Raw genomic sequence first — 27,813 nt, forward strand, 5'->3', positions numbered from 1 at the left:
GGGTCTTGGGGTTCCGCGCTGGTACGTGCAGCCCGAGGCCTCACCCGTCCCAGCCTGTTGCCGCGCAGGGTTGCTGTGAGAGGGGGCAGGCAGGTGAGACCCGGCCTGGGGGGACCCTGGGGGGCAGTGAGACGAGAGTCCTGCGTGGGTGGGGCTGACTGCTGCCCCGGCCTGGTGCCCTGGGGGCCTCGAAGGTGGGGCTCAGGCCGGACCTCTGACCCGGGCCCCGGTCCAGCGTCCCCAGCTCTCCCTGCGGCTGCCCAGCCGCCCTTTCGCGCCCAGCCCTGCCCGCTGTGAGGCTTTGGCTCCCCCGGGCCGCAAGGGTGGGGCGTGCGCCGTGGGGCTGGCGCGGCGACAGCTCCCCGTGTCATTTCCTGCCGCCCCGGCACAGGGAGCCTTTGGGGCGCCCCATCCCTCGGACGCGCTGAGCAGCAGCCTTGTTTGAGGTGCGCTCCCCTGTGCTGCTCGCCTGTTTTAAAACACAGTTCAGCGATTTTTTGTAAAGTCACAGACTTGCGCAGCGTGACCACAGTACCCTTACGTCACCCCCACCTCAAAAGGCTCCGCCCAGCCCGGGCCGCTGGCCCTGGCCCTGCCGCCCCCTGTCCCGGCTGCGTCCGACCTTCTGTCCTGCTGCCCTTCCGTCCGCAGAGGAAGGAGGATGGAGCGGGCCGCGTGGCAGGGCGGCTCGCAGGCCTGGGGGGGCGCTGGCCGCGGTGCTGATGGCCGCCCTGCGGGCTCGGCTTGCGGGGAGTCAGACTGGCCCCGGGACGGGCGGCCTGCGGGCACCTTCCTCGGCACCCCGGCCTCTCCCTGGCCGCAGGCGGACCCGCAGCGGGGGCGCCCAGTGCCTCAGCGGGAGGTCGTTTCAGCCGCTAAGGGGGGTTTCGTTGCTTGGACAGGTGTTTTTCTGAAGTGAACACGCAGGGTGGTTTGCGTACCTCCTGCCCCTACTGGCGGGCAGCCCCGGAGCCCCAGGGCCTCCCGCGGGCCCCTGCCGGGCGCCGCCGCCCTGTCACCTTACCGCGGGCAGCCCCTCTAACTCACCGCCCCTGACGTGCGGCGCCTGCGTCAGGGGTCGGGCCGGGGGACCAGAAGCCCCACGGGGAGTCGCCACCCAGACGCCGGGTCTCGCCCTCACTACGCAGAAGTCCCGTCCGCGCCCGCCGCCCCGCCCCCTGAGGCCGGGGGGCCTCCCGTGGCCAGTGCGCATGTCTGCGCATGCGCAGCGTGGATTGCGTCGTGTCCGTGTGTGCGCGGTGTGCACGTGTGAGCGTGTGTGGGCGTGTGGGCTTGGGTCTCGGTGCCCACAGGGGACCGTTTCGAGGGACACGCGCTTCCTCCTCCCAGCTGCCGTCCGTCAGCGGGGGCGGGGGGTGTGCGGTGTGACTGCCCACCTCCCACTGGGAAGCCTGGCGCAGCCTCTCCTCCTTGGCCCCGAGTGTCTGCCACCGGCCACTGGGGGGCGCCCCCCTCCCGCGCTCAGGCTGCAGGCAGGTCTGCGTCCCACCTAGTCCTGCTTGTCCCTTCGGGACGCACAGCTCTCGGGCCGCATTTGGACGTTCTGACTGTGCAGGCCCACGCTCCTCCTGGAGCTGGGGGCTCTTCCCTCGTCCATGTGGACTCGGCCCCTCTGCTAGGGACACCGTGGCTCTGCAGAGTTCGCGGCAAGGACGGGCGGTCCCCAGGAACAGCAGTCGCCCTGGGGCGGCTTCAGCTTCCCGCAGATCCAGGGCTGGAAGGGTCCCCGTGGCCCGTGGAGCAGCCAGGCCGCCCGTCGGGGGAGCTGGTCCCGTCCGTGGGGGCCGCCGGACCTGAGAGCTCTCAGCCCCGGGCCTAGCTCGCCAAGCGCAGAGGGGCGGGGCACAGCCGCGCCCGCGGCCCGTCCGCCTGCGGAGCGCCTGCCTGAGGTGCGCCTGCTCACCAGGCCGGGGCTCCTCCGAGCGCGTCCAGCTGCCCGTTCTTGGTTCCCGTGAAATGGGAACAGATCCCTTTGTCCCTAGACGGCTCCCTCATTCACCCGGTTCTCCAGTGTGCTGGGCGCCGACTGCGCGCAGAGACGGCCCCTGCCGAGGAGGGGACACAGCCGCGGGCCGCGCGGGCCTCCGGGACGCCCTTGCCTTGCTCTGGCCTGGGCGCGGGCCGTGGCGGGCTCCGCAGGGCTCGGACAGCCTGAGGCCCGCCGGCCCGTGGGGTGCACCGACTCGGGGAGGGGGCGGCTACGGGGAAGTGCCTACGGAGCGGGGCAGGGGGGTCTGCACCAGGAGGAGAGGCCAGTTACGGTGCTTCGGGGTCGCTTTCTCAGGTACGTCAGGTCACCCTGGCAATACAGATGCAAGAAGTCAGAAACTGCGTGGTAAGTATCAAAAGATTTAACACTCTTCAAATGTGTGGGATTTTCTTAAGCTGTTTTTCTGTCCTGAACACACAGAACCTCGGGCAAATGGCGCCGCCCCTGGGGAAGAGGTCACCGGTCACAGATGAGAAAGCCCCAGATCCCAACTGATTTTAAATTCAAGAACTGGATGTGTAAGTTAGCTTTTTCAATAATGAAGCATGGTAATGTAGATGAGTTTTTGTGAAAAAATAATTGTAAAAAGTGTAATAGTTAGGAAGTGTTGTTAGCAGAACTAAGGACTTTGGAACAGGAAGTGAGAATTTGTATCCCGGCGTCTTGTAAACTCAAACGCAGGATCGGTCAGTGAGAAACAAGGCTGAGCTCACACCCCACTGTGGCCGACCCAGATGGCTCCTCACTCCCCTCCGAGGAGCTCGGGACGCGTTCTGTCTTCTGGCGACAACGCGGTGAAAGCGCTGGGCGCCCGACGTCCTGGGGGAGGGGAAGGGCAAGTCGTGCGGGCCACCCCAGGTGGGCAGGGGCCGCGTGCAGCGGGGTTCTGGGCCTGGGGGCAGCCGCAGAGGCGCCCTGGGTGGGGAGGGGCGGACAGGGCGGAGGTGTGCTCCCGCCAGCCACGTGGGCCCGAGGACAGGGTCCCTGGGAGCAGCGAGGGGCTGCGGGGGGGCCGGGCTGGTGCCCCAGCAGGAGGAGCTGCCCACGTGTACAGACCTGTCACCTGTGGAGGTGGGCGCCAGGACAGGGCCAAGGCCCTCCCAGTCCCCCAGAAACTAGCCAGTGTGCAGCCAAAGCCTCTGAGAAATGGAAAAGAAAAAAAAGTGATTTTAGGCCCTTGCTCGGGGCGGGGGTGGCACCAGCTGGGCGGAGGGTTGGGCTGCGGGCAGAGGCTGCACATCTGGGGTCCCTTCCCCCAGGGCTTCCTTGGCTGGAGCAGAGAACAGGCAAGGAAAGGGGCTCTTGGCTCGACCCCGCACCAGCTCCCTGGCGGGAGCAAGGCTGTCCTTGTGCGTCCCGGCCTGGGCCTGTGGCTGTGCCAGACGCAGGGCGCCGCCACTGTGCTGCCACTCAGCCAGCCAGGCTCCCCGGTGGGGCCGCAACAGGGGACCCCGTGCTGCAGCCCCGGTGTCGTGTGCCTGTGGGGGGTGGGGTCAGGCCAGAGGCTCTCGGACTGAGACAGGCGGGCCCGGCCGCCCACGGCCGCAGGGCACACGTGGGGCCGCCTGTCCCTCCGGGCTCCTTCCTGCAGATGCCCGTCAGGACTCGCTGCCCAGTAAGTGTGCTACGAACGTGAAACAGATGTTTGTAGGGCTTTTCCCATTTCAAAACTGGGATCAGAGGGCTGCGGGCCTGTGTGTTGGTCATAAGGACTGGGGTGGAGGTGAGGGGGTGTGGCGCTGGTGGGGGCCGGAGGGGCCAGTGAGCCTGTGCCCACCTTCCGGTGGCACTGGGCACAGCGGCTCCCTGTGAATAGCCCAGCCTCGGTCCCCGCTGCCTCACGGTGGGGGTGGGGACTGCAGGTCGTGCTCGGGAGCTGGGTCCTGCGGCCCCTGCCTCTGGGCCGCTCTGCCGGGGGACGTGCTGTTAACCTTGCCTGCTGCCTTCCAGCTGCCGTGTTGGGTCACAGAGCCTGCAGTGTTTTCTCGCCTCGGTTGTGGGCCACGGTGGGGTCTGTGTAGGACAGACCAGCAGTGAGCAGCACTACCTGAGGGGCGGCAGGGGTGCCGGGCGCACCTGGAGGGCGAGGTGAGCTGAGGCGTGCCTGCCTGAGCCGCCCCGCCGCCGCTTCCTTCCTTGGTGGGATGCGCTGTCAGCCCGTGCGTGGCGGGCACGTCCTTGCCGGCCCAGCCACGGCGCCTTTGCGCACGTGCCCGCCCAGCGCCGGCCTCGCCTCCACAGGGCCTTCCTGCGGCGCAGGCCGCCCACCCCCAGCAACTGCAGTCTTTGTCCTGTTTCCTTCATTTTAATACTTTGTGATTTTTCTTTCAAACATCTCTCTTTTTATAAACAAACATACGGGGTGGGGGAATCAAGTATTTTAACAATACACAAAGTATAAATACTGGCTTTGATTTCCATCACTTCATTTGGCACGCCCGTCGGAGGCGACGTGAGCGGCCGAGGGCGGGACCGGCAGGGCGCTGGGGCTGCCTGGCGCCGGAGCCAGCGAGCCCTGGCGGGTGCGGCCATCTCCACAGAGGCGCCAGTGGCCTTTTCCGGAGAAATGCAGGCAAGGTTAACAGCACGTGCCCTGTGCTGTTGTGCATTCTTGCCGCAGCATGTCCGCTGGGAGAGCGACAGAGCGGGCAGGCGACAAAGTGCTGTGCGTGCGCCGGAGGTCGGTCACCTGGTGCCCCAGGACGCGAGCCCGGGTCGGGGCAGGGAGCGTAGCAGGCTCGGCATGGCCGCCGGGCACCCGCGCGCCCGCTGTCTACGCCAGCACCTGCTGGACGCCCGCCGGGTCCGCGGAACAGCTCTGGCGCCCACAGGGGGTCTTTTTAACCAGGCGCCGCAGCTTGCCAGGGAAGCTCCTGTTGATGTAGCGATAAAGCAGCGGCGTCACGGAGCTGCTGGAGAAGGCCAGGCACCGCGACAAGTCCTTTGCGAAGAGCAGCATCCCCAGGTGCTGCCCGTCCACAGGCTTCCCCCGCAAGGCCAGTGACGTGTGCCCCAGGAGGGTCAGGTAGTGCGGCGTCCAGAGCCCAAACTGCGTACACACGGTGGCCACCAGCAGCCGGTGCACCGAGGGGTCCAGCCGCCCCGACTCCCGGTCGAGGGGCGTGTCCTGCCTGCGGACGCGCGAGATGAGCGCGAGGGCATAGAGCGCGGCGAGCCCGGGCACCAGGTACCCGATGAAGACCATGATGGCGTCGGCGGCCTCCGTGTGCTGCATCCGGGAGCACTCGACCAACCTGGCCGCCACGTGGCTGCAGATGTAGAAGAGCAAGGAGGAGAAGCTGGTAAGCAGGGCGCCGCCCCAGACGAAGCCGCACACGTGCCGGCTGTTGTAGACGCTGGACATGTAGGTGCGCGGCAGCGCCCGCTCGATGTAGTAGTCGAGGCTGAGCAGCGCCGTGGAGTACATGGTCACCAGGGAGCAGACGTTGAACAGCACCAGCAGCGTGACGTGGGCCTCGCTGCTGAAGGCCCACGGGGCCCAGCCTGAGGTGCCGGGGCCCAGCAGCAGCGCAGGCGCCAGCGCGCTGAGCAGCAGGCCTGCCACGGCCATGTTGACGAAGTAGACGTCGGGCATGGCCATGCTGCCCTGGTCGTGCAGGTTGACCAGGATCAGCAGGGCGTTGTAGCCCAAGCCAACAGGGACGCCGACGGCCAGGTAGGACAGGGAGACGGCAGACAGGGCCAGGTGCGCGTGCTGGCAGAGGGGCTGGTCCTCGCCCCGGCCGGTGCCGTTGGGCAGGCCGCAGCTCCACATGGCGCCGGGCTCCGCGGGCTGTGGGGAGAGCGGGGGCCATTGTTACCTGGGGCCGAGCCCCTGGCCCGAGCTCTGGGCCCACAGGCCTCTTGGACGAGCTCGGGGACAGCCAGAACTGTCCCTGGAGTTTCCTGCGAAGCCACCGCAGGCTGCCCAAGCGGGGCTGGTGCCTGGAGGGGTACGTGCCGCCAGGGCCGTCCTGGCACGGCCAGCCTCCTCGCCCCATCTCCGCAAGAAAGGGGAGCAGTGGGGCTCGGATCCTGGCTCCTCATGGGGCGGCTGTGCCCTGGCCAGGGCACATGCCCCTCCTGCCCACCCTCAGAGCGCCTGACGGGGTCTGGGCGTTTCTCCACCAGGAGGGGACACTCTGTCGGGCCCCTGCTGACCTGGGCCTTGGAGCCCTCGAGAGGTGGGGGCCGGGCCAGGACTCAGACCCGGGCTCAGTCCTGCCCCGCTGAGCCCAGGCAGTGTGGCTGGGAGCAAGCCTGCCCTTCCCCCAGCACTGTCCCTGGAAGGGGCAGTGGGGAGGTCAGAGTGCCTGTGGCCACCTGCCGATCGGTCAGGGCACCTGGGGGCAGACCTCACATGCTGTTTGTCACGGGCCTTGCGGTGACAGGTGTGACTCAGCCAAGGTCAGGAAGGCCTGCGGTGCGGGGAGGGGTGGGCCGGCGCTCTGCCCGGCCCGCACACGGCCCTGCTTTCTACCACTGGTCTGGACCCTTCCCAGCACACGTGGGAATCGGCAGCCTCTCTGCCCTCTCCTGCCCATCTCTCATGGCGCCTGGGCAGCATGACGTACCGGGAGCTGGGGGCACGGAGGCCCCGGGGCCTGAGCTGTACCTGGGGGATGGGAAGCACCGCCTCTTGGGGGACTGGCTCCATCGGTGGGAGACCCGAGAGGGAGCCGCCTGTGTGTGTGAGGCCTGCGGCGCTCGTGTGCTCTCCGTGGCGCTCGGGAGGCCACCCGTGGGGGGCCCTCGGGGAGCTGGGCTTCCAGGATGGACCGGTGCCTGGGAGGCGGGGCCCAGCCCCGCACCCCTGCCTCGCAGGCCCTGCATGGGCGGAGGCAAGGGTCTGGGTGGGAACTGGCAGCAAGGACAGACATCACCCTCCCTTGGAGGGAAACCTCATGTTCCGAGGTCGTTTGGCCCAAGCACGTCTGCTCACAGACCACAGTGCCCTCAGCACACCCCTGCGGACCCGGCGCTGCTGCCCAGGCGTCGGCCACAGGCACCGCCGGCCCACCCAGCAGGCAGCAGCCCCCCGGCAACATGGGCAAGGGCTCTGTGGCCCAGGGGCAGCCCATCAGCCGTACCAGGCGTCCCTCCGGCCTTCGCTGTCTGCCCCGACCCCCCCCAGGAGGGCCTCTGCGTGCGCCCCCAGCCCTGTCCGACCGCCGTGGGCTGGACAGGAGGGCCACCTAGGGAGAGGCGACGCTGCAGCCCGGGTCTCCTCCCCAAGCGTGTCTGAGCCACCGCCAGCCTGCGGGCGCGGCCTCCCGTCCCGGGTCCCCTGCCTGCTGAGCTCTGCCTCTGTCCGAGGCCTCGCTGGCCTCCAGCTCCCAGGGAGTGCTGCAGCCCTGCGGCCACGGGGGGCGTTTTCCAGCCGAGCGCCGTGGGCACCGGGCGTGGGCTGCAGCCCCCAAGGAGGACAGGGGCTCCGCTGCCACCCTGACAGGTGCCATCGTCCGGGGGCTCCCTAGCGAAGGCACAGGCCTGCGCCCCCTGCAGGGGCCACGGCCCAGGAATAGGACCTTTCAGCCCTATCCTCTGCCAGCTGCCCTTTCACTCACTAGGGGGCGCTCTGGCCCAGCCCCTCCCCTTCACTCCTGCCCCACAGGTCCTTGCCCAGGACAGGGAGGCTCGTGTGCCCCTGGGGGCCCAGGCTCCTCCACGCAGCCTGTGGCGGCACCATGTGGAAGCGCACCCCGTGTCTCCTAGCGAATCCTCCTCAGTGCCTGCCTCTCGGCCAGCACTGTGGTCCCTCCCTGTGTTCACAGCCTGTCTCAAACGAGGGGCTGTGCCTGTTGGGCCGGTGCCTCTGGATGCACCTGCCTGACCCCACCTGCTCCCACTGTGGCCACAGCCCCAACCCCGTGCACCCCAAGCCCAAGTGTGGGGCGCCTCCGTTAGGAGCTCCCTTCACTCCTGAGAAAATAAACTAGCAGACATTCGTGGACAGAAACCAAAGCCGCAGAGTCAGACCCTCCGGGTCCCGGCAGGACCTCAGGGCAGGGCCCAGCGCCTCCCTGGGCAGGGGGTGCACCCGGAGCTCGGAAGCAGCAGCGGCAGCGAGGGCAGGTGTCCAGATGGCAACACCAGCAGCAGGAGGAAGGAGCTCCTCCTGCAGGCGGTCACCGGCCCCTCTGTCCCCAAGCCCCGCCCCCGCGCTGCCGGGCCAGAGACTGGGCTCCCAGCGGGCACTGGCCTGTCTCGCGGTGCAGTGGGAAGAGCCGCCAGCCAACATCCGGTGCCGAGCTCAGACTGGGCCCGCTCTTGGGAACCGGTGTCACGTGGCATAAGACCCGCCGAGAGCTCCTTGAAGAGCTCTAGTGCCCTGGGGCCCCAGGCACTGACGGAGGGACGGGAAGTGGCCGAGCGCTGGCCCGCCGCGGCTCCTGAACGGGGTCGGGAGCCGCACGCCGAGCCAGAGTCAGCGTCTGCGTGCCCTTCTCCCCTCTACTGTGTCGCTGATGAGGGTGACTCTGATTTCAGATGCAGATTACAGGCTAAAAGGCACCGGGGTTCATTTGCTTCCAGTCAAAAAAGGACACACTGTGCCGTTTGTCCAGCATTCCTCCTGCCCGCGGCGGGGCACCTCGTCTCTGCAGGTGTTACTAGAAATCTGGAGAGCAAATGGCAGCGTCAGAGCTGCCTTGCTTCACAAGCGCAGGTGTCTGGCTTTGCCCAGAAGGGGGACCATCGCCTCCCACCCATGAGGTCGAGGGGTCGGGGGTGGAAGGAAGGGAGTCTCCTCCCAGCTGCTGGGCTGCTGGACCTGGCCCCGCCCCCTGATCCCCATTTCCCTGCGGTCCAGCCCCACCCCCACCCCCAGCCCCTCTGGCTTTGAGAGCTGGGGGCCTCTCGCCAGAGCCACGACGGCCCCCCCCTGCCCCGGCACAGGTGCAGCCGCAAGCTCCTAAGTAGCAGGCCTGCTCCTTCCTGAGAAAGAGGAACTCAGAGCTCAGCTGGGCAGACCCAGGGTTCCAGGAAGGGCCCAGGGACAGGGTGGGGGGTAGTGACAGGAGGCAGGCTGGTGTCCCAGTGTCCCTGTCACCTGCTGCGTCCACTCAGCTGAAGGGGCCTGGCTGGGTGAAGGCCCTGTGGGCCTCTCCTCCCGCCATCACGCCCTCTGCCAGCAGAGCAGGCCCTGCCACCACGCCTCTGCCAGGCCACCTCCAGACTCGCTGGCTGGCCTGGCACCTCCTTCCCGTTCTTACCGCTGCCTCCCCCACTCTGCAAAACCCTCCCCATGACTCCCGAGGACTGGCTCCCACGCGCAGGGCGAGGGGGCCCTGCCCCCTTGCTGGACCCCCGCGTGCGCAGCAAGCTGCCCAGTCGGCTGAGGGGCTCCCCTCTGTGAGATGCGGAGAAGGCCCAGCACCTGGGGGCACCCCTAGGTGGGGGTGTCCAATCTTTCGGCATCTCTGGGCCACATGTTAAATACACTGTGACACATAATCACAAACAAAAGTCAACTTTTTAAGCAAACGCATGCCTTTGTGTTGGGCCACATTCACGGCCCCCCAGGGCCGCCCGGCAGACACCCTGCTCTGCGGGAACAAAGCTGCAGCCCTGCCGGCCGGAGGGGTGCCTCTCGGACCCCAGCAGCCTGACCATTGAGGGGAAGACCAGGAGGAGGTTCGTGAGGCCAGGTTCCAGGGTCAGAAACAGCTGGAGCCCCATCTGCATCCGGCGCCGGGTGGAGGGCGTGGCTGCAGGGCACCGAAGAGGCTGTCTCTTCGGAGGGAGCCCCGCTCCTCTGCCTGAGGGCCTAGTCCTCCACACAGCCCTCTCCCCCGGCCCCGCAGCCAGGGCCTGTGAGCGTCGCCAGCAGGAGGCCATTGCTCCTCCCAGAGGCTCCTGTGCACGACTTCCAGGCCCCCCTGTGGCCCAGCAATGAGCTCTCAGGAGGACACCATCCTAGCACCCTCCGGGCGGGCCCCAGGCCTCCCTCCTCCTGGGCTGGGTCAGGGGCTCTCTCCAGGTCCTCGGGGCCTCAGGCAGGACCCGCAGGTGCCGACTCCGAGCCCGGCCCCGGTGGGGAACTCTGCGGGCCCCACGCCGGCAGCTCCGCACTGCCCAGGGGCGGGCAGGGGCGCTGCCCGTGTCCGACGGTCCTGGCACCGCACCTGCGGTTTCCTGTCACGGGTGCCCGTGGGGCCTTGGTGCCGCCTCTCTAGGAGCCTGCTGTCAGGCGGCGCGGTGGCCCGAGGACAGCGTGGCTTAGGTGCGGGTCTCCTGCAGCGCTGGGGGAAAGGCCCTGTGAGACGCGGGTTTGGCGTGGGGGCCTGCTGGGGGGTAGACAGGCCACAGGAACGCTGGTGACTCGGCCCGGCCGCAGGGCCCTGCTGCACACCTGGGTCCTCAAAGTCAGGGCGGGGCCAGGCGCACAGCAGACAGAGCCCCCAGCCCTGGGGCGGGGGTGCCGGGGCAGCGGCGCCTCAGGCCCGGGCGACGGAGGAGGACAGTCGGGCAGGAGTGCCGTGGCTGCGTCCCCGCAGTGCCCTGTGCTTGGGAACAGCAGGGCACGGGAGCGTCCTCCCTGCGGAAGGCCACTGTGACCCCGGGCCTACCTCGCCCAGCCCCATGGGAGGGAGCCCAGACCAGCCCGTGTCAGAGTGGACTGTCGCGACGACCCCGCACCCCGTTGGTCTCGAGGGGCCTCCACAACGCCAGGACGGGCATCCAGACTCACGGCTTTGGTCCCCTCCTGCCTCAGTTTCCCCAGCGTAGGAGAACCCTCGTGAGGCTGTTAAGAGGGACTCCCAACGCAGCAGGCACAGCGCAGAGGGGCCTGGGCCGTCCCTGGCGGTGGGGTGACGGGGGTGTCGGCCCTCAGCTGCCCGCGCAGACCCCCCTCCACACAGGGCGCCGCGGTGTGGCCCCCCTCTCGGCCCTGGGGGCTGACGCATGGGACAAGAGCAGGGCAGGGAGGCAGGACAGCCAAGTGTGAGTGTCCACGGAGAGGACCCCAGGGCACCCTGTCGGGCCGCAGCGGCTCAGCCTGTGCTGGGCCAGGGCTCAGGGTCCCGCCACCACAGCGACGCCCCTGGTACTACCCTTGCCCTGAGCTCCTGGCCAGGTCATGGCTGCTGGCGGGACCAGGAGTCGGGCCACGCACCAGCCAGGCCAGGGCCAGCAGCCCAGAGGCGAGCCTGGCACCCTCCTCCTGCTCCCCTCTGAGGAGATCCCGCATGGCACCCGCCAGCTTGTCCCGGGTGCACGCCTGTGAGCACCGGAGAGGAACTGCTGGAATCCAGGACGGACAGCAGTTGTGGTCTCCACGAGGACAGGGTGCACGGCGGGCAGAGCTGCAGCCTTGGGAGGAACTGTGGGCCCACAGGACAGGGAGCAGGGTGTCCCCCAGGGTCTCGTGTGCGCGCACAAGTGTGAGTTCACGCAAGGTTGGCAGAAATGGGAAACCTGCAGAGTCACCCCACTCCCACGGAGCCGGACGGGCGTCCCTGACCTCCCATCCCACCCCCCGCCCTTGAGTTGGAGGCTCTGTCCTCTAGCCTGGGCCCGGACCAAGGGCCTCACTCTTGTTTTCACTGCCGACTACACACGTGGCCGCTGGCCCAGGATGCCCGTCCTCGCTCCCCCTCAGTCACTTGGCCAGCCCCGACTGCCCCCTGAACTTCTCAGGCCTCGGCACCGGGCCTCCCTGCTCACGCTCCCTCACCTGGCCACTCCCGCCTGCAGCCTGGCTGGCAGAGCCTCTGTGGCCCCCACGGTGGCAAGCCCTTTTCCCTTACGAGGCCCGGGGGTGGGCACAGCGGGCCGGGCCAGGCCAGGCAGCTCGGCTGGGCTGCGGGTCCTGTGGAGCTGCTGTGCACCTGAGACTCGGCCTCCTGTGAATGCTCTGGAATAATCAACGTGCATCGAAAATGACTCCTGAGTGTATTTTCTTAGCACTAACAGGCAGAGCAGCCACAGCTGCAATTAACGTCCAGCTGGTAGGGGCCAGCTGCTCCAGGCAGGCTCACGTTTTCATAGGTGCTTCACCGGAGAGCTTACGGACACTGACCGTCACAAACGGGGTGCCTTCTGGGGGTGCTAAGAAACAGCTCAGCATGCGCGGGACTGTCTTGACAGCGTAGCCTTGTGTTTCCCGCGGTGCTATGTGGCTGCGTAGTGAGAGTGGACCGGGCAGTCTGGCTCAGCTGCATGGGCAGAGCGGGCTCTCCTCCTCCATGGAGAACCGGCCTGTCTGCCGGCTCCGGAAGGGCCGCCAGGACCGAGACCAGGCAGCTGGGTCCCGGCCAGGGGGCCAGCGGGGCGCCTGCGCCAGGCCCCGGCTTCCTCTCCTTGGAGAAGATGGGACACATGCTCTTTTGTTTATGGAGCATTGGTTCCTTGGGCCTTGTTGTCATCTGAGTAACTTGGTTTGACGCGAATGCCGTCTCCAGGAGCACCAGACCAAGGCAAAACAGGAACAAAGGGAGGCTCACTCGGAAACTCGAGGGCCAGCCGGGAGCGGCCCCGGCCTCCGTCTCCGGCCCCGGCTCCCTGTCTGCCCGGCCTCGCACCAGGTGTGTTCTTACCGGGTGTGCTCGGCACCCAGATGCTATCTCCATGGGCGGTTCTTTCCAAGGGAGGGGCCAGCCAGGTAGTGTTACTTGTAACAGTTGCTTCCTCAGTTTGCTGAGTTTTAATCAACCTGGAAGCTCCTGGACACACTCGGCTAAGACATGTGGGAGGCAAGGGACGCAGGGTGGGCCTTCTGGGGACACATGGGACCCCGGGCCATCTCACCGTGCCTGTTGCGAACGAGGGTGTCCTGTTTGCCCGTGGAAACCCCAGCAGCATCGTGCGGGGGCAGCTCCGACGAGAGGGGGGATGCGCGTCCCTGCTCTGCAGCCGGAGCCCTCCCTGCCCGGCGGGGCCGGGGCGGCGTTTCCTGTCCTGGGCACGAGGAGGTCCCATCACGCGGTGGCTTCCCTGGGCGGGGTGAGGAGGCGGCGGCCAGCAGGAGGAGACACTGGGCGGCGCGGTCCGAGGCCGGGGTCTCTACGAGGTGGCCCCGCGCCTGCCCCCAAAGGCAGGGCCCCCAGTGCACCTTCAGGGCCAGGGGGTGGGAGCAGCAGGTCCCTCTTCCTGCCTGTGAATGACACAGGCACGTCTCCCTGACAGTTCTTGGCGAGCCTGTCCTTTTTTCACCGTATAACAGGTATGGTCAGTGTGTGAGTTGTAACCTAAAACTCCACGTGCACCCACAGTAGGCAGTCATTTGAGCACAGGGACCACAGGTCAGCGTTGACAGTTACATTCTCCCCAAAGCTGTGCACCTCTCTCCTGCCTGCAGAGGCAAGACGGCAGCAGGCACCCCAGCCCAAGGCCCTCAGCTCTGTGCGGCCCCAGGCTGGCCCGCGGCAGCCTCCAGCCTGCTGTCCACGATGGGCCCTCAGACTGGAGGAGGGTCTCTGAGCTTCTGTGGGGAGAGCGGCTGCGCAGAGCATGGTGGTGGCTGGAGAGCCTCTCCTCACTGCGGGCTGCACCCAACAGGGACGCGGGGGGACGACAGGACCTGGCCTCCGCGGAGCCCAGCAGCCTGGGGACGGCCTCAGAGCCGTCTCCTCACACCCTGGCCTGGGCGGAGGCGGGGGGCAGGCAGCTGGCGGCCCCGGGCAGGTCCAAGGCTGCGATGGGGGGAGGCCGCGGCTGCGCGGCCGAGATAGGGAGCTGCTTCTGTGAAGGAGGGAGCGCGGGCGCCCAGCAGCGCCGGCGAGGAAAGCGGCTGCGTTGCGCACGCAGTCAAGTGTCACTCGGCCATAAACGAGAGCGAAACCTTGCCATTTGCCACCACCACGGGGGCGCACCCAGGGGGCTTTATGCTAAGTGACATAAGTCAGAGAGAGACAAGCATCCTGCGATCTCACTTCCAACAAACGAAACAGAAAAAGGTGGTGCGGGGACCTGAGCTGAGCCGTCTCCAGTGGTGAGAGGGACGTGAGATACCAGGTCACCCTCACACTGGTGGAGTGACCCTGGGACCGAGAATGTGGCTGTGACGGTGACCGCCGTCGGGGTTCTGGCGGCGCGGCGGCCGCGCTGGGCACCGAGGAGCCCATCCGTGCGGGGCCGTGTGTTTACCAAGGAGCCGAGGCGGTCCCCGCAGAGCGGGTCTCCGATCGGGCGTCGTTCAGAGTTTACTACGACGCTGTCATCGTGAAAGGGACAAAGCTCCGACGCTGGGACGTGAGCCGGCGGGGCTGCTGGCCACCCGCGGGCACAGCTCCCGTGCCCGACAGGTTAACGACCGCGGGGCGGCGGCCTGGCTGGTTGCCCTCCCGGCGCCGCGCGTCCACAGCGCCCCCGCCCCGAGGGGACCGCGCAGAGCCGGGCCCAGGGACCCGCGGGTCCGAGCGGAGCGCCCGGCCGACGGGGCCGCCACAGCCCGGGGCTCGCTCCCCGCTCAGGCCGGGACTCCGCGGGCGCCCGGCCACCCCGACCCCGACCTCACGCTCGGCGCCCACTCACCGGCTGGCTGGGCCGCGGGCCGCGCAGTCGCCGCGGGCGGGCAGCTCGGGACTCCGGAGGCGGCGGGCTCACGGCGCGCACGCCGCGCGGGGCCTGTGTACACACGTGACCGCGCGCCCCGCCCCCGCGTGGCCCCGCCCCCGGCGCGGCGGCGGGTGCCGGCCGGGGTGGCGGCGCCCTTCCGGGACGCGCGGGCGGCCTGTGCAGAGCGCAGGCCCGGTGGCGCCGGACCCGCGATGCTGAGTCAGTGCGCACCGAGCTGCGGGGACGGGCCCTGCGCCTTCCGCGCCTCCGGGCGCACCTGCTGCGCCCGCCCGCCCGTCACTCCCTGGATCCCGGGGGTTTCTTTGTGCGCTGACCTGGCCCCAGGAAACCACTTAAAGAGACATCGCAGCGTTTGCAGCCCCATTGACTCCATAGCTGCTGTTAGAATGAAACGTTGGGGAAGTTTGAAGACAAGACCAGTTGCTCCTGTGGCGTGGCGGCAGGCGCAGGCTCCCAGAGCGTTTCTGTCCGAAAGGCCGATGTGCAGGTTGCGGGGCTTAACGCGGTTATGGGGCCAAGCGGGACCGGAGTCACCACAGCAGCCACGGCTGGCCCCGGCAGGACAGCGTCCTGACCGTGGGTCGGCGGGGAGCTGGGCTTGGCCGGGGGCCGAGTCTCCCTCTCCACGCAGGCCGCTTGTGGACGCTTTGGGCCCCGCCACCTGCGCCACCCTGTTGGGCATAGGTCAGCGCAACAGCAGTGCCAGTGGCAGCGGGCGTCAGGCAGTGGGCCACGCTTGCCCAAGGCCAAGACCAGTCACAGTCAGCCAGCACCGATGTCCTGCAGCCGGGGGGCCCTTCTGTCCCAGGCCCTCAGGGCCGGCTCGCAAGGCACAGACCCCGCAGCTTGCAGGCCCCGCATCGTCCCTCACACACTGCACCCCACTGTTTCATGGACCGCAAAAAAGAAAGCCATCTGCCAGTTAAGTTCTGACACTTCCAGTTATGAGCAGCACCCTGGTGTTAAAAACGTTAGAAGGAGATATGAAATGTATTCGCATCAGTGAAATACGGTGATCTCATTTTCGATTATTTTGAGCCTCAGAAACGAAGGAACGGGGCCCAAGGTCACAGAGCAAATAGCGGAATTTGAACCCAGGTGATCCTGGGCTTTCTAGATGAGGGTTGGGGACTTTGGGTTCTCCTAGCAACGTGCCTGGAGAGTTGTGTTGTCTCCTTGTGTGAGTGGCCTCAGACCTAGGATTCCTGGTTAGAGTCCCAGAATGCACGCAGGGCGTCCTGGGCCACCAAAGCCTCGGGCTCCCCCAGCGCCCAGGCGCACAGGGCCAGGAAGGGCAGGGGCTGCGTGGGCCGGGATCAGAGCCAGCGCGCCTGCTGCAGGCCGGCCGCGGTAGCGCCCCGCAGCCTGCAGTGTGGGTCTGTCCCCAGGGCTGCTGCTGGCTGCTCGGCGCCCCCGCGTGAGACCGGGTGACTTGGGACTGCACAGAAAACCGCTGCAGCACGTGTGTGGAGAACACACTTGTTCTCTCTGCAGGGGCTCTGGAGGCCCCGTGGGATCTTGGGGTGCCTGGGGCCACGTGTTGAAAGCCAACCTTAGCGCCTCTGGGGGAAGGTCTGGCAGCGACGCGGCCTCTAGACGCCCGCCCGCACGTCCCCCAGCCCCCAGCCTCTCCTCTGCGTCGCGGGGGCCTCTGCACCCCTTCCCAGGACTCGGGCGGGAGCGGCCCCCCTGCCCGGACCCCCTCTCTCCCGGTCAACAAGGCCGTGTCCTTAGCTCTCGGCCTGGACTCAGGTGTCACCTTCCTGGCGCCATTTTCCTTGACCTCACCCTCCCACAACCATTTTACACCACGAAGTGCAAACACACCTACTCCCTGCCTGTCCTCAGCGCTGCAGCCCAGTCTGATGCAGCCGCACTGCGGCGGGCACCGCGGTCGGCCTGGGCCGCGGGGACGGAACGCCACCGCCTGGGTGCCTTCCACACACAGACACTTCCTCTCGGTTACTGAGGGCCCTGCCCTGGGTCACCGGCGGCCATCCTCTCGCTGTGTCCTCCCGTGGCGGACAGTGCTCTTCCCACTAGTGAGGCCCCACCCCACGAACCGACTGCCCCACGGCCCTGCCCCCGACACGGTCACTTTGGGGGTTCGGGCTCAGCGCGTCAGTCCCTGACAGCGGCGTTTCTGTTCTGCTTCCCATGGTGCGTCAGCACTGAGTCTAACGGGAAGAAGCTGCTTGACAAATATTTGTGAGGCGCGTACAGGTCCCTGTCACGTACCCAGTCTTGTGACCAGGAGCTGCCGAGCTAATTGGGGTGTGGGGGTTCTGAGGTCTCTCAGTTCCCTCAGGGTGGACCCAGCAGCTGCCTCCAGGTTCACACGGTAGGTAGGCCTATTGGTCACACCGCCCCAGTCCACTAGCTGGACCTTGTCCCCAAGGCCCTGGGGGCCACATGGGGGCCCTTGTGCTGGAAACCCCAGGGGTGCAGCCAAGGGCCCGGTGCCTCTGCGTGTGGCCTGGAGGGGCAGGGCATGCCCTGCAGGCTGGTCCCGGCCAGAAGGCTTCGGAGGGAGCACTGGGTCCGGCGGGCGGCCCCGCCACCCCTCACCCCCTCTCTGAGCTCGGTTTCTCCTCTCAGGTGTGGCCACTGGGGTGGCCGGGAGCGTGAGCGAGAGCCTGCTCTGAGCCGCCTGCCTCTGCACGTGGCGGCCGCAGCCAGCACCTCCGTGCCAGGCTGCCCCCCCCGGCCCCCCAGGCAGCCCCCTGAGGGTTGAGAAGGCGGGCGAGCAAGGCCCTGGGTCAGAGCACTGACCTGGAAGGGCATTAGGAGGTTGGCATGCGGGCCCTCTGGCATCCCGAGACCCAGCAGTGAGTTCGTTCCCCGAAACCAGCAACCTCGAAAACCTGAAAACATTTCCGAGTTGCAACCTCGTCTGTCCGGCGGGGACACCCGCGCCTGCAGGGGTTAAACAAGAAAGCACAGGCCCGCTCACCCAGTGCCCTGCCCCCCTTCCCTCCCACCCGCTGCCGGCCAGTGTGCCTGCCCCTGCCCCCACCCCCGGTGGAGCAAGCCTCTGCGTGGGGGGGTCCCTGGGGACAGCAGGAAATGGCCAAGAGGAAAAACACAGAAAGACAGGTCTTGGCTCTGGTCGCGGGAGATCCTTATCAGGCTGGGAAGCAGGGGGCTGCCACACCCAGCGCAGGAAGCCCACACCCACTGGCCCAGCTTGGGCGAGGGGGGGAGGGCCCCCACAGAGCCCCGCGGCAGCCGAGTACAGGGCGTCCTGCGGCCGCTGGGGCACGACCTTTGCCAAAGTTGGTGGGTGAGACGGGCCAGGCCCGCCCCCTGGAGCCTGCGGAGGGCCCCTGGGTGGGGTTGGCAGGCTCCCGGCTGCCGAAGTGTGGTTTTTGCCTGGATCATACAATTGATCCGGTCTTGCCTTAGGTGAGGGAACAAAGCTCTGGATGAGGCTGGGGGCGCACAGGGCAGGGAAGAGGGTGTGACTCGTGCGTCGGTTCCCTGAACCTTTATCGAGTCCGCTTTCTGCCGGACGAGGACATCCGGGCAGTGGCGCCAGCGCCCGTCCTCGCGGCACGCACGGTGTGGGGGCTGGGCGGGGACCAGCGCTCCAGGAGGGAGTGCTGGGGGGCTGCTCAGGAGCTGGGGCAGGGAAGGCGTCCCAGAGCCCCCCAGGGCCAGCGATCCGAAGTCAGCCTGGGGCAAAGGGAAGAGCCTGTGCAAAAGCCCTGGGGCACCGGCTGGCCGGGTTCTGGGGACCCAGGGTCCCTTGCTGATGGTGGTGGAGACATGGGAACGGGGACAGCGCGTGGGCCCAAACCTGATGGTGCTTTTGGTCAGTGTCATGTGCAGAGAAATGGGGAGCGACGGGGGGGGGGGGGGGGGCGGGGCGAGGTGCTGGACTGTACCAGCGGGGTTTCCTGCCTCCTGCGTCGGGGAGCGTGGGAAGCGAGGCCTGAGGACCGGCAGGGCTGCGGGCCAGGAAGCGGCCCGACCCCCGCTTGCTCTCCTGGACAGGCCGGTGAAGGAGGGAGCCGGTGCCCGCCTGTCCTCCGCACCGCGAGGGTCTCGGGGTGGCCTGGCCCCGCCTACCACCCTGGCCATGCCCAGCGTAGAAGCCACGCCTCCTCCCGGCGCGAGAGCGCTGGTCGGGGAGCCCCACCCATGAGCGCCGGCGCCCTTGCGTCACCGTCCAGCCGGCTGGAACCAGATCCAGCCGCGCCGGGCCGGCCTGACATGCGCAGTGCGCGGGGCTGAGGGGCGGGTGGGGGCGGGGGGCGCGGGCCTGGCAGACCCGGCAGCCGGGGACGCGGAGGTCAGTGCGCCCAGCCCGGGAGTGGAGCCATGGGGCGGGCGGGGGTCTGTTCTGCACGAGCGCGCCGTGGGGGCAGGGACGGGGCTGTTCCCAGAGGGGTTGCGGGGAGGGGGGGTCCTGGCAGGGGTAGACCCCCGACTCGCTGAGTCCCCGCGAGGGCGTGGCGCCCCTCCCCCACGGGGTTGGGCCAGGGTTGGGGGCGCTTCGCCTTTCTCCTAGGGTCACGGCCTGGCGCCCTGCCTTATCCCCGCTTCCCAGCCCCCGGTTGCAGACGAGGGAGGGGCGCTGCGCCGTGAAGACCTCGGGTGTCCACGGATCCTCCTCGGGCTGCTGCTCCCGGCCGGAGCTCTGGGCACTCGGTCTCAGCTCCAGGCTGGGTGCCCCGCGGCAAGGCCCCGTGGCCCTCCCGTTCCCGGCTTCTCATCCGTCAAGCGGGGGCGGGAGGGAGTGCAGCCGTCCCTGTCCCCGACTGTGGGCCAGCCAGTCATGGCTCTTTCCCTTCCAGGAAGAGCGTCTGGTCGTTTGTGACCGGCGTTCAGGCCTTTGTGGCCACGGCCGCAGCGTTTTGCAAGGCCCACCTCCGCCTGGCACGTTAAACGCCCGTGTTTTGGAGCAGAAACCCACAGGGTATTTGTCATTTTGTTTATGAAATTATTTAGCTGTAACTTATTACTTAGCAACGTGATCTTTTGTTGTTGCTGGGTACGCTTAGGAGTTCTTGCAAAATTGGAAAAACCTAGCCCATAAATAGTTTGCAACTGTGATGAAATTATTTTGAAAGTTGTATTCAACAATTAACAAAGTGGATGTGTTACACTTTGCAGAAACTTAATGCAATATTTGTTTTGATTTGGTCCTTATTTTGGAGGCAGTAATGTGTTTTGTTACTGTATAGTCCATACCTTTTGCAGGCCTGCAGTGCCTGGCGGGGTTGGGGCGGGAGAGGAGGGGCCTGAGACGGGAATGGCTCCCCGAGTCACGGCACTTCTCTCTCCTGACACAGGGCACAGAGGCCACCGAGGAAGAGCGCGGCCCTCGGAAACGGGGTGGCGCCCCGTGGGAGAGCTGCGTGGGGGCTCCGGCTCGTCCTGGAGGGGCCGTGGCTGCGGAGGAGCTTGCCTCCCGGGCCTGCTCCCGGGCCCGGGCCCGGGCCCCGCCGTTAGGTCTGGGGGTGTCGCAGACCTCAGGAATGAGAATGTCACTAAGACGGCAAGGTCTGTGCTGCCTAGTCAGCTGAGGCTGCAGCCGACCTGCGAAGGCTGAGGAGTATGTATGTTTTATCTGTTAAACGTGATGTCTAGGCTCGTTTACAGTTCCTGCACTTAGTACCGGTCAGCTCTGCCCGTGACGGCTGGCCATCCACCTTCCGGAACAGCGCTTCCAGGTGGAAAACAAAGGCAGCCGTGGGGTCCCAGTCACGTGTGTCCAAGTGAGCATGGCTGGGACCTGCAGGCAGCCTCAGCTACACGGAAGCATGACGGGTTCGCAACCTTTGCCCTCCAGCACAGAGCCAGCCGGGATGGCGTTGCAGACGGAGGTGTGGTTCCCAGCCTGCCTGGCTGCCTAGTAATGAGGAAACGGAGCGGGGCAAACCCTCAGCGTCCACATGCCTGAGGTGGCACGGGCCCACTTGCTGGTGCAGAGGCGGAGCTGAGGTTCTGGGGGACAGCGGGCTGGCAGCCTCGGGGATCGGGAGGTCCAGGAGGCTGGGCCCGGCCCGGCCCCTGCGGTGCAGTTAGCCGATTCTCAGGGGGCAGTGTCCCTGGGTGCTGTGCCCAGTGCTTGGGCTGCCTTCGGGCTCTGGGAAGGGACTTTCCCAGGGACCCCCCCTCTTCTCAAAGGCCTGAAGGACTGGTTCCTGCCCAGACTCGGCAGAGAGCCGCCCTTTTGCAGGTCCCTCGTGAGTAAAGGCCCTCAGCCTGTGGGAGAACGGGGCCTCTGGGGACGGAGCTGCTGCCAAGCCCCCTTGCTGGCTTCCTCCTGGTCCCCACTGTGCATCGCGATCACACATGGGACCCGGCACAGGCCCTGAAGGCCCTGTCCCCAGCCGCCTGCAGGCCGGTGCGCAGGCACAGAGCTCCCCGCCGGGCACGCGCATCCTGCGCACGGGGCAGAGCCAGGCGCTGCTCCCCCATGCCCAACTGGCCTGGCTCCCCAGCGTCCCCGGCCCCGGCTCGAGCAGGGCCTCCGTGGCTGCTCAGCCTGTGTACATGCTGTGCCTCCGTCCCCGCCTGGAGCGCACACGTGTCCCCAGGGACGCCAGGCCCATGCCCTGCCCTGGGCTGCTGTCCCGGACAGGGCCCTCGAGGCGCTGGCATCGCCCGCGTTCCACGCTGGGTCCATCCTGGCCCCGGGCCTTTGGGTGGTGCAGCTGAGGTGTTCCTCCTGGGCAGGGCTCACCCAAGCGCCTCGGGGAGGGCGGCTGGTTTACATTTACCCGTCAGGGCCAGCTGATGTGTTTTGTATTGTCGCTGACATCTGTCAGGGACTGTGACCCCTCACCAGCTCATGGCGCTGAGGAGAGCCTGGGGATCCCTCGCCCAGAGCCCTGGCCGGCTCTGCCCCCTGTCCGCGTCCAGGCGCTGTGCCCGGCTGCGGCGGGGAGCGAGCCTCCAGGGCGGGGCGGGGCTGGGCTGCTGCGCCTGGGAGTGAGGAGGGATCTATGCCAGCGCAGGTCCCACTGCGCGGTATCACTGCCTCTGTCCCCGGAATCCCAGTTGGATCTTTGTGAAAAGGGTTCTTCTCAGGACAGTCAGAGCAGGTCTGCCTGCTGGCAGGGCCCCTCCTGTGATCTCCCCCCACGCCCGGCAGGGGGTAGAACAGGTCCTCTCCCAGCCCCTCTGGCAGGCCTGGGGGGTGTCCCGGAGGCCAGCCCAGTTAGCAAGCAGCACAGCCTGTCCCGCCAGCTCAGGACCGCACTGTCGCAAGGGACTGGGAAGCTGGCTGCACGCAGCCTCGAGAGCCGTGGGCCCTGGCGGGTGTCGAGGGCCAAACTTCTGAACTTCAGGGACATTCGAAAGGTCTTGTAGAGCTGGTTCCTCCCACCTGGCTTTGGTGCCCAGAGCTACACATTGTGTGTCTTCCAGCTTTCCCTGTGTGTATTGGCATTTAACATTTAATTCTTGGGTTAAAAGGCAAGAATTGTGTTAAGTTTTTAGTGTTTCCTCTGAAATGCAGCCTAGCTGCCACATGGGCCCTGTGGCAGCCCCACCTCCGACGGCCCGTTGGCCCTCAGCTTACGGGTGCGGGTTGCACGCGGCTTGCTGAGCACAGCTGTGCGGTGGCCCATGGGCAGCCTTTGTCTCACGGCCGCCTCTGGCGAGGGCAGCGCACCCTTACCCACAGGGGCTGACCCCCGGCGCCCTCTGCAGCCGGGAGGCAGGGCCCCGCCAGCCGAGGCCCCAGCCAGGGCGGAGGCCCTCCCCGCGCCCTGGCCTGCCCTGCTCTTGTGCTGTGACCGTGGACAGGCCTTACTCCTCGGTTGGAGCCCAGGGGCAGTGCCCGCGCAGGCCGCGCCGGGCGGGGAGCCCCAGGGAGAGTCTGGCCCGTGTCCTGGGCATCATGTGGTGGCACCACTGAGGGCTTGGGGTCCGGGGAGCTTGAGCCTGGATGAGAAAGTCTGTTTTCTCCGCCTCCGGCCGCAGTGTAGCGTTTCCTTCCACTGTGAGTGTTGGCAGCCGAGCACTGTGGGGCGGGGGGACCGCGAGGGCCGGGGTGGCCCGGTGCTGCCCGCGCACGGCTCTGGCTGTCAGGTGGTGACGAAGGACGGCGGCCTTTCTCACGTTCCCCCGTCTTCCCACGTGTGTCCCATGGGCTCCGTTTCACGCACTTGGCACGCCTGAGACCGTCCGCAGGGCCTCCACCCCCGCCCCGGAGCCCCACGGAGGAGCCCCGTGCCGCCAGGAGGCCTCCACCCGCCCAGCCCTGCGGGGCGGCCGCGCTCCCTGTCCTCCAGGAGCTCGCTGACGTCGGCCGTGCGCTCCTCGGGGCCAGAGCCCGCGTCCGCCTCAGCGCCAGCGCCAGCCGGGACCCCGGGGCCCACGACGCTCCACGGAGTCCCCCAGCTCCAGGGGACGCGGCTGTGTTTCCCTCAGAGCTGCTGCGGTCCATCAGAGCAGCGGCCTCCCGAGGGGGTGGCGTGCAGGTTCTCTGGCATCGTCTCTGCGTGAGTCGGGGCTGCCGTCGGTGGGCGGCGGCGCCGGCACCAGCGCCTGTTGGTTCGGCCCGGTGTTTCGGCTGAGGGAGGGCACTCGTGAGGAGGAGCCTTCAAAGGCTGTGGCGGGGACCTGCACACTGTGCACTGTGCATCGTTAGCTGCAGTGTCTGGGAGTGCGTGCTGTGTGGCTCTGACCTTGAGAAAGGCCAGGGGCCGGGCACCAGGCTGTCTCACTGTCGCAGAATAAAAGGTTTCTTTAAAAACTGGGAAACCGCGTCTTTTGTTCCTTACTGATTTTAGGAAAGGGAGCGGGTAATGTGCTCTCGGGAGTTACCTTTTGGGGTCTTAACAGCTGGGGCGGTGAGTCCGGCCAGCATTTAGTCTTGGCCACATGCAGGAGGGGACACGGGCTTCAGGACGACTGGAGGGAGGCTCCTTGGCTGGGGAGGCGCGGGTCTGGGACCCGCTTCCCTGCTCCGGACCCCAGTCTCTGTGCCTCCCCTGCCTGTCCCTGAGATCGCGCTCTGCGAGGGCTGGTTTCAGGGCATCAAGACTGGAAAGGCCAGCGGGCAGCAGCCGCAGGCGTAGCAGCCTTCGGCCAGAGGCCGTCCTCCGGGGCTCTCCGCATCTGAACAGGCTGATCAGCGCCGCTGCCCAGGCCTCTGCTGGGGGCCCCCTCCCCAGCCCACGTCCCCTTCCTCCTGACCTGGCCCTCCCCCTGTGCGCGGCTGCCTCGCGGTTTGTGTTTTGCTTTCAGCGCACACATTTCTAACCCGCGCGTGCTGTGGGGTAGGGTTTTCCCTGGGCGTAGGGAGGTGGTGGGTGGGGGGTGCCCCTGCTGAAACCCCCAGCCCGCCTCTGCTGGGGTTCTGCCTGGGTGTGCCGCCACCGCAGGCCCTGCCCCCGGGCTCAGTCTGAGGGCGGCGCCTCGCTGCCTGGCGCCCAGCCCGGCCCCCAGGACCTGCGCTGGAGCTGAGGACGCGGGCGCTGCCCCCTGGCACACCTGCAGGAGTGTCCAGTCTGCGGCCCAACACAGAATTATGAACATGCTCCAAACATCATGAGACGTTTTTCTGATGACGCATCGCAGTGCATTTAAAGTGTGGCACAGACACCAAAAGGTGGGGCACTCCTGTGATGGAGGAGCGGGCACAGCCCCCAGACAGCCCACAGGGTGGGAGGCCTGCGTCCTGCCCGCTGCCCACCCCGGGCCCCTCTGGAGGACGGACCCGCCCGTAGGCGTCTGTGGGGTGAACACGGGACGTGTCCTGGGCCCGCGAGGTCCGCCTGGCCGCGCCCTCTCCCAGCCCCACCTGCCACCCGTGCCGCCGGCCACTGCACGGGGAGGGCGTCCTCGCGCGACACCTGGCCAGGCCCCTCTGGCCTCCCGGCAGCAGCCAGCCCTCCCAGGGTCACGGCCAGTGGCAGGGAGTGTCCCGGGACAGTCGGGACCTTGGGAGCCGCCCCCCTCCCGGCGCCGTTGCTTCCCGCCCCTCCCAGACCTCCCAACCTGCCCACCTCCCTCGGAATCGGTGTCGGCGGCGCCCAGGCCACCCCTGCGCAGGCCTGGCCCTCCATCAGGCCCTTGGCCGGGCAGCGGGGCATCGCCTGCCAGCTGCAGGGGGATTTGCCTGTTCCTCCCGCAGCTAGGCTGGCGTCCCCCAGGCTCCTCTGGCCCAGCCCCGCGCTCTGTGCGCGCAGCAAGTGCACGAGCGTGGCCTCTTCACGCCCGAGGCCCCATCTGGACGCCCCTCCGGGCTGGCGGCCTGCGAGCCCGGCGCCAAGGAAGGGCGGAGGCAGCGTGTGTTTCCTGTCGGGGCTGCTGATGCTGGTCCAGTCCAGCTGGTTTTCAAGGAGGAGGTGGGGGTTGCTGAGCAGAGCAGGGGTTCTTTGTTCTACAAGATTCCAGCAGGAGGAGGGTGTCAAGTGGGAGCAGAGGGCAAGGGGTAGGCATTCCACGCTGGGGCACGTGGGCAGAATGCCCTCCCTGAGGGCCCGAGGCCGGCGCCAGCGCGAACCCCGGGGGCCTCTTCCCCGGAGATGGCCTGTACGGCCCCCTCGCAGTCCCGGCCCCCAGGTGTGGCTCTTGGGTTGGTCTGCTGAGGGGGGCGAGGGTTGGAGGTCTTCACTGTCCTGGCGAGGTGTCGGAGGGGGGGGGGTCACCTGGGAGGCCACGGCCTGTGTGTCAGAGGAGAGCCAGTGGCCACGGGACCCTCCCTGTTCCCAGACCCCAGACCCCCTCCCGGCCTCCCCCAGCGCAGGAAGGAAGGCGCGTGGCACCTCCACTTCCCTCCGTCCGTCTTTGGCCTCGCGTGGGAGGTCGGCGCTCTGCCAGGCCGCTGCAGCCTGCGGGGGCAGGGGGGCAGCCGCCCCGCGAGCCGGGGGGCGGGGGCTCGCCGCAGAGCCGTGGTCCCCGGGCCTGCGGTCACCCAGCCGTGACAGGCCCTGCAGTGGCTCGGTGTGGGCGGCGGGGGCCCGGGGGCCCTGGGGCCAGGGCGGGGCTTCCAAGGCCCTAACAGACGGACCCTTGCCTTTCAGGGAGGAGGCGCACGCTCAGACCTGGAGCCGACCCCGGCGCTGACCCCAGAGGAGAAGAGGGTCCTGCAGAGGAAGCTGAAGAAGGAGCGGAGGAAGGAGGAGCGGAAGCGGCTGCGGGAGGCGACCGTGGCCCCCGCCCAGCCCCCGCGGGCCCAGCGCTCCGGCGCCCAGCTGGCCCTGGACTACCTCCTCGGGTGAGGGGCCGCCCCGCCGGGGCCTGCAGCCCTGGGAGGGACACAGGCCCTGGGGCCCTGGCTGGCTGTGGGCGCCTTGAGACCCGCGCCCGCTGAGACGCTGCCCGTGGACCCACCGCAGCACAGCAGCGTCGGGGGGCGGGGAGGGGGGTGCTGTGGGCTCTGCTGGGCATCTCCCTGCTGGGCTGTTTGTCCCTGAGGACATGGGACTCGGCATGTCCACGAGGCGGGAGGTTGGCATTTTTCCGTTAAAACCAACAATTTCTCTACGGGAAATACGTCTCCAGCCAGGCTGCCCCCTTTCCCCCAGCAGAGCCCCGGGGTGTCCCTCCCCGGCCTGCGGGACCCTCGGTTTGCCCGCGGGGCGATGGGGGCAGGCGGGGCACAGGCTCGCTCCTGCAGGGGTGTGCTGGGCAGCGTGTCCCGGGGCAGGCCAGCTTTCAGGCAGAACGATGGACCGACGGAGAGGCGATGCCGCACCATGGGTCCGAGGCACGAGGCCACCCCGTGCCCGCAGCCTGAGGCCCGGTTAGTGCCTCCGGCCCCGCCCAGGACCCGGGGGGGCCTGCCCCCCGTCACTGCAGCGGGCTGCCGGGGCGCCCCGGCTCTCAGGCCTCTGAGGGGCGTCGAGCGGAGGAGCCACAGCCCGAGGGCAGGGCCCTTGCAGATGGGCGGGACGGGGCAGAGGGGCCGACGCCGGGGTTGTGAGGTCGGTCCCCGGGGCCTTGCTGGCCTGTGGCAGAGGCCCCAGGAGGGACTGAGGCCGGGGTGGCCCGTTCTGGCCCAGGGCTCCTGCTGTGACAGCTGCGTGAGGCGCTGGTGGCCCTGGGCAAGACGGGGTCTGTCCTTGGGTGGCGTTCTGCCCCCATGAGATGGGTTCCTGCAAGGGACCCGGGGGTGTCCCCACGTGTCCGAGTGGAGGCCAGGAGCCCGCAGCTGGAATAGCGAGCGCACAGCCTCCCCCAGCTCCCCCGGCCGTCAGTGCCCCCGAGTCCCAGGCACATGGACCCCCCAACCCCAGGGGTCTCCGTCCCGGTGAGTGCCCTGGCCAGAACTCACCCGCCGACGCGTTTCCCCCGTAGACTGCCGCAGGCTCCCCCGTCCCCGTCCTTCGGGCCCTCCCCGTGGACCCCGCCTGAGCGGGTTAGCTTGCCCAGGCGCTGTCCGGGGCACGGAGCTGGCGCGGCTGAGGCTGCACTCCGTGACGGCGACACCGGAGCCGCCCAGACCGCGCCGTCCCTGGGGCCGGGGCTCGGGCCCCCGGCACCCTGGGTCTCCCTCCGTGCGTGGCTCAGGCTCCTCCCTTCAGGACGGCCCCGCAAGACCAGGGGATGGCCGGGCTGGCGGGAAATGCTCTGGTCCTCCGTCGGGGCCCAGCCGAGGGACCCCGCAGGTGTGGGGTGACGTGTCCCCTGCCCAGGCCCCAGCCCCTCTGGTCCATGTCTGTGCCCTGGGCTGGGAAGGGCCCCTCAGGGCCCCCACGGACACCCTCCCCCACCCCTGGCCAAGAAGAGGCCCCTCCTGCTCCCCGCCCAGCGCCTGAGACGCCATGTCCTCGCCTTCCCAGCTGGGCCCAGAAGCACGCGGACTGGAGGTTCCAGAAGACCCGGCAGACCTGGCTCCTGCTGCACATGTACGACAGCGACAAGGTGCGTGCCGTGGGGGCCAGCCCTGCCTGCACACCCCCGGCCCTCCGCAGCCCCGGGGCCGGGACCCGATGCCGGGGCGGGGGCGTCGCTGGCAGCGCCTCGTGGCCCGCGACCTGCAGGCGCGACGGCTCAGCGTCCCGTCTTCCACCGAGCGACGGCTCCGCACCGTAGTGCTCGCCGTGTCACGGTGGTGGTTTTTTCTTTACATTTTACTTTTCTTTGGGGTGGGGGAGGAAAAACCTCCCGGTGGTTGCCTCGCGTGCTGTGCTCTGGTCCTCGGGGCGGCGCTCGGCCCGCGGAGCCACACCAGCCAGGGGTCAGGTTTTTAACTTGGATGGAGCCTAATTTATCTGGTTAAGTTGCTTCTGGTATCCTATCTTAAGAAATTGTTGCTTCATCCAAGTTCACAAAGATAGATTTTTTTTTTTTACTAGTAGTCTATTGTATAA

General features: G+C 67.9%; 2 protein-coding genes across 5 annotated transcripts in view; one reads left to right on the top strand and one right to left on the bottom strand.

The window, feature by feature from the left end:
- The window catches only part of CUNH7orf50 (chromosome unknown C7orf50 homolog), a 60,110-nt gene that overhangs the window by 31,006 nt on the left and 1,291 nt on the right, over window positions 1-27,813 (top strand). The window contains exons 1-3 of one of the 3 annotated variants that reach the window (XM_054573861.1): window positions 20,105-20,364; window positions 25,522-25,715; window positions 27,283-27,364. In XM_054573861.1, the coding sequence (XP_054429836.1) occupies window positions 20,263-20,364; window positions 25,522-25,715; window positions 27,283-27,364 (378 nt within the window). In that variant the 5' untranslated portion in view covers window positions 20,105-20,262. Of the gene's footprint in view, window positions 1-20,104; window positions 20,365-24,917; window positions 25,061-25,521; window positions 25,716-27,282; window positions 27,365-27,813 lie in introns of those variants that run through there. The other 2 variants (XM_054573945.1, XM_054573773.1) reach the window with 2 other exon arrangements.
- Window positions 4,307-17,429, bottom strand: GPR146 (G protein-coupled receptor 146). 2 transcript variants are annotated; one of them, XM_054573565.1, is made up of 2 exons: window positions 17,306-17,429; window positions 4,307-5,804 (listed from the first exon to the last, which is right to left on the bottom strand). In XM_054573565.1, exons 1-2 carry the CDS (start codon window positions 17,405-17,407, stop codon window positions 4,785-4,787), a joined length of 1,122 nt encoding a protein of 373 aa, XP_054429540.1. In that variant the 5' UTR covers window positions 17,408-17,429; the 3' UTR covers window positions 4,307-4,784. The 2 variants fall into 2 exon arrangements, with proteins under 2 accessions (XP_054429540.1, XP_054429625.1); XM_054573650.1 differs by lacking the exon at window positions 17,306-17,429 and adding an exon at window positions 14,489-14,571.

The sequence above is a fragment of the Pteronotus mesoamericanus genome, unplaced genomic scaffold (genome assembly GCF_021234165.1).
Source record: "Pteronotus mesoamericanus isolate MK-2021 breed Mesoamerican mustached bat unplaced genomic scaffold, CSHL_Meso_final contig_1, whole genome shotgun sequence".
Classification (NCBI taxonomy): Eukaryota; Metazoa; Chordata; class Mammalia; order Chiroptera; family Mormoopidae; genus Pteronotus; species Pteronotus mesoamericanus.

Bases quoted from the DNA above. Each gene is read 5' to 3' on its own strand.
- GPR146 (XM_054573565.1), bottom strand. From the start codon at position 17,407: ATGTTTTCAGGTTTTCGAGGTTGCTGGTTTCGGGGAACGAACTCACTG. The intron at 5,805-17,305 runs GTCAGTGCTCTG...CTCTCCCCACAG, and splicing joins ACCTCCTAATGCCCTTCCAG to CCCGCGGAGCCCGGCGCCAT.